Genomic DNA, 3,497 nt, shown 5'->3' with positions numbered 1-3,497 from the left:
TTTAAAATAATTTCTAAACTGTCCAGATGGGTCGTTGTAAGAGAGCTGCACAGTAATTTTTTCCTGAAGACAGATCTTCTTGAGAAAATAACATTAATTTTTTAAAAATTCTAAACTAGTAATCATATTACCAGTTTCCCATGATTTTTAATACCTTGGCAGGAAAAAAACAAACTGATCACAAATTTGTTCTCTATAAAACAAAAATTTTAAAGCTGCCATGATAGCTGAATCGATGCAATGATGCTGGATGTATCCACCGTAGCCCCTACTGCAAGCGAAGTACGAATCCGTGGGGGTCAGACCGCCAGGGAGAACTGGTCCTGTTCTATTGGTTTCTCCACCCAGGCTCCAAGCCCAGCCTTTGAAAACGCTTTGAACAAACACTCTTTGGCGCTCTGGTATTCCGATGCAACCTGCTTGGTTTCATAGTACAGGTTTGGTTTGGTGACTTTGGAGCGAAGGCTGGAGGAGAGCTGGAGATCGGGGGTGGGGGGGAGAGAAAGGGAAGAGTCTTTTCACACAAAGCAAATACTTGATTCTCCCCACCCCCAGCATTTGATTACTTAATTGCCCAACCATAAGAAAATACTTTGCCTACAGAAAATGACCTGAAAACTGACTTCCCATTAGAACCAAAATCCAAAACTAGGAACCAAATTTCCCCTCTTCCTATACCCTTTCCATTTAGCTTGTTTTTAAAACTTTTTTGGCAGTAAATGTTATGAAAACCATTTGATCAAACAAACTCTTAGCGACAAAGAAGAAATACCTGGCGTTAAACCTAGGGTTGCCAATCTCCAGGTAATAATAATCGTACAGCAGTATATGTAAGTATAGCTAGGAGAGCCTAAGTCTGTCTGACAGCCAAAAACTTTAGCTCTTTTAGTGTTATGCGCCACTAGGTGGTGAGTGAGACATTTTTTAATGACAAGAGACATTTCAGAGGTGATTTGCCATTGCCTGCCTCTGCGTCATGCCCCTGGTATTCCATCCATATACTAGCCAGGGCCAACCCTGCTTAGCACCTGAGACCTGACGAGATCATATTAGCCAGGGCTATCTAGATCGGGGCAATCTCCAGGTGGTAGCTGAAGATCTGGGATTACAACTGACCTCCAGGCAACAGAGATCAATTCCCTTGGAGAAAATGGCCCTTTTGGAAGGAGCACTCTATGGCATCATACCACATTGAAGTCCCCCCCTCCCCAAACCCTGCCCTCCTCAGCCTCCAACCCCCCAATCTCCAGGTATTTCCCAGCCTGGAGCTGGCAACCCTAATTTAAACCCCACCCACCCTTTTCAAGGAGCAGTCCTTGGGGATGAGTGTCCTGCCTTTGAGCAAGGGGGCTCTCTGCGTGGTGCGGAGAGGGCCTTTCTGCCACTGAGTTCACCAGCACAGAAGTCTGTAAAGCAAATCTGGCAGCTAAAACCTCAGGTACCTCATCCACCCAAAACTGCACTACAATCCTTGCCCATTTCTGGAAGTATTCTACGGCCATCTTACACACGCTGGATTTTGACAAAAGGTGGAGGTTGAATACCGTCAGCTGCCTGTTTTATTTATACGAAGCAGCTCTCTTATATATGTGTTGCTACCAAACCCCTCCGCATTAAGCAGAGAACAAAAACAGAAGAATCATACTGAACTCCCCTCCCCTTTAAAATAATGTGAAGGAATATTCAGGCGGATTCGTATTCTGAACGAAATTGCTTGAAGCTGACCCCCATTTTTTTGGGGGGGTCCTCCCATTTTTAGGACTATTAGGGAAAAGCTTCTTTTGTGACATTGAGGTTCCAAATAACGGAGGGGGTAGGAAGGGACTCATCAAGGTTTTGCACTGAGTACAAGAAGCCAGTCACACTGTCTACCCTTTCACAGGCTGCTTTGGTGTGGAAAAAGGCCTGACTGGATTTAGAAAACAAGGTTGCACTTACCTATGACTATTGTTCATCGAGTATCTTCTTGTGCAGGCACATATGGGGGACTGTGCATGAGCAGGCCTGCCATCGGAAAGGTCTTTAGCTAAAAGCCTCCAGGGGGCGCTGTGCACAGGAGCCAGAAGCTTGTTCCTGCCCAGGGACCACATGCTCCTGTGTAGCGGTGCCCCCCATCCTCAGTACCTCTAGCACCACTGAAGCCAGAGCATGAAGGGGGTGGGAGGAAAGGTATATGTGCCTGCACAGAAGGTACTTAATGAACAATAGTTACAGGTCAGTGCAACTTTGTTTTCATCACTGGTCTTCTGTGCAGTCCCACGGGGGGATTCTGGCAAGCAACTCACCAGGCTGTGGGGCATGCTCTCCTCACTTGAACAGCGAATGAAGAATTGCCTTGCCCCGAATGGGTGCTATGCCAGCGGGGAAATAATGGCCACTAGAAAAATTTAGAAATTATAACTTGATAGTATTGTTACTCATGTTATTTGTAACTCTTTTTGGTGGTGGCGTTGTCTTTATGATTCTCTCCTCTCTGTGGTCTGTGAAAGAGGATTGTGATGGCAGTTCGTTTTTGTTTGGTTGTTCCTTGGAAGCCACATTTTAAAGGATAGAGATAGTTTACCACATCTGGCACTTTGTGTTTGGTTGTCACTGTGTTTGTGAAGTTCAGTCAAGTCTTTTCACCCAGCTGCCTCTTTGTTTCATTAGCCTGGATATCAAGAGCGATTTTAAATAGTTATGACGACTGCGCTGCTAGAGCCTTTTGCTGCCACATGCTGTCAAAAAATTTATTAAGGGGGGGGGGGGGAGAGAATCGCCTTGCCCACTTGAGCCTCACGTCTTGCCTGCAGATCCAAAGCGTAGTGATGCACAAATATGTCTGCCAATGGCCAGGTGGCGGCTCTGCAGATCCATCCAGGAAAGCTGCTGAAGAAGCCACTGCCCTGGTGGGAATGGGCGTGAATGTTCCAATGGGCCTGGCGATCTGGCCCAGTCGTAACACTCCCTCGTGGCCCCTTGACGATCCATGGCCCAGTCGTAACACTCCCTCGTGGCCCCTTCACGATCCACTGAGACAGGGTCTGAGATGACGCTCTCCTACCTCTCTTAGGGCCACTAAAACAAACGAACGGGGCTCTATCCCTGCGAAACACCAGGGTTCTCTTGAGGTAAATAGTGCAACAAACACTCATTCTCAGAGCTCAGTGAAGGAAAAAACACGGGCAAAACGATATCTTGGGATAAATGGAACCTGGAAACTACCTTAGGAAGAAACCTAAGACTAGGGCAAAGGGATTACCCTTTCAGCAAAGAACTTCAAAAACGGGGGGTGGGGGGTGTTTTCTATCTGAAGAGCTGCTAATTCACTCACCCTCCTGGCTGAGGTAACAGCCAGTAAGAAAAACAGGTTGCTTACCTGTAACTGGTGATCTTCGAGTGGTCATCTGCGCATTCACATCCATGGGATCTAGTGCGCACGCGCTGGATCGATCGGCATTGTAGCAAGCTCTTTTAACGGATTTTCGCACCCAGACCTCGGGCATGCGCAGGAACCC

The 3,497-nt window shown here is 46.9% G+C and overlaps 1 protein-coding gene across 2 annotated transcripts in view; it reads right to left on the bottom strand.

Annotated features, from left to right (window-relative positions):
- Nucleotides 1–242: 242 nt before the first annotated feature.
- Nucleotides 243–3,497, bottom strand: part of ADARB1 (adenosine deaminase, RNA-specific, B1) — a 49,314-nt gene continuing 46,059 nt past the window's right edge. For both annotated transcript variants that reach the window (XM_015419754.1, XM_015419755.1), the window contains exon 9: nt 243–476. In XM_015419754.1, coding sequence (XP_015275240.1) covers nt 300–476 — 177 coding nt within the window. In that variant the 3' untranslated portion in view covers nt 243–299. The remainder of the gene's footprint in view (nt 477–3,497) is intronic.

Source organism: Gekko japonicus, unplaced genomic scaffold, assembly GCF_001447785.1.
Source record: "Gekko japonicus isolate JY-2015 unplaced genomic scaffold, Gekko_japonicus_V1.1 scaffold2026, whole genome shotgun sequence".
Taxonomy (NCBI): Eukaryota; Metazoa; Chordata; class Lepidosauria; order Squamata; family Gekkonidae; genus Gekko; species Gekko japonicus.
The sequence above is the reverse complement of the archived record's forward strand: the minus strand, read 5'-3'. Positions and strand labels throughout refer to the sequence as shown.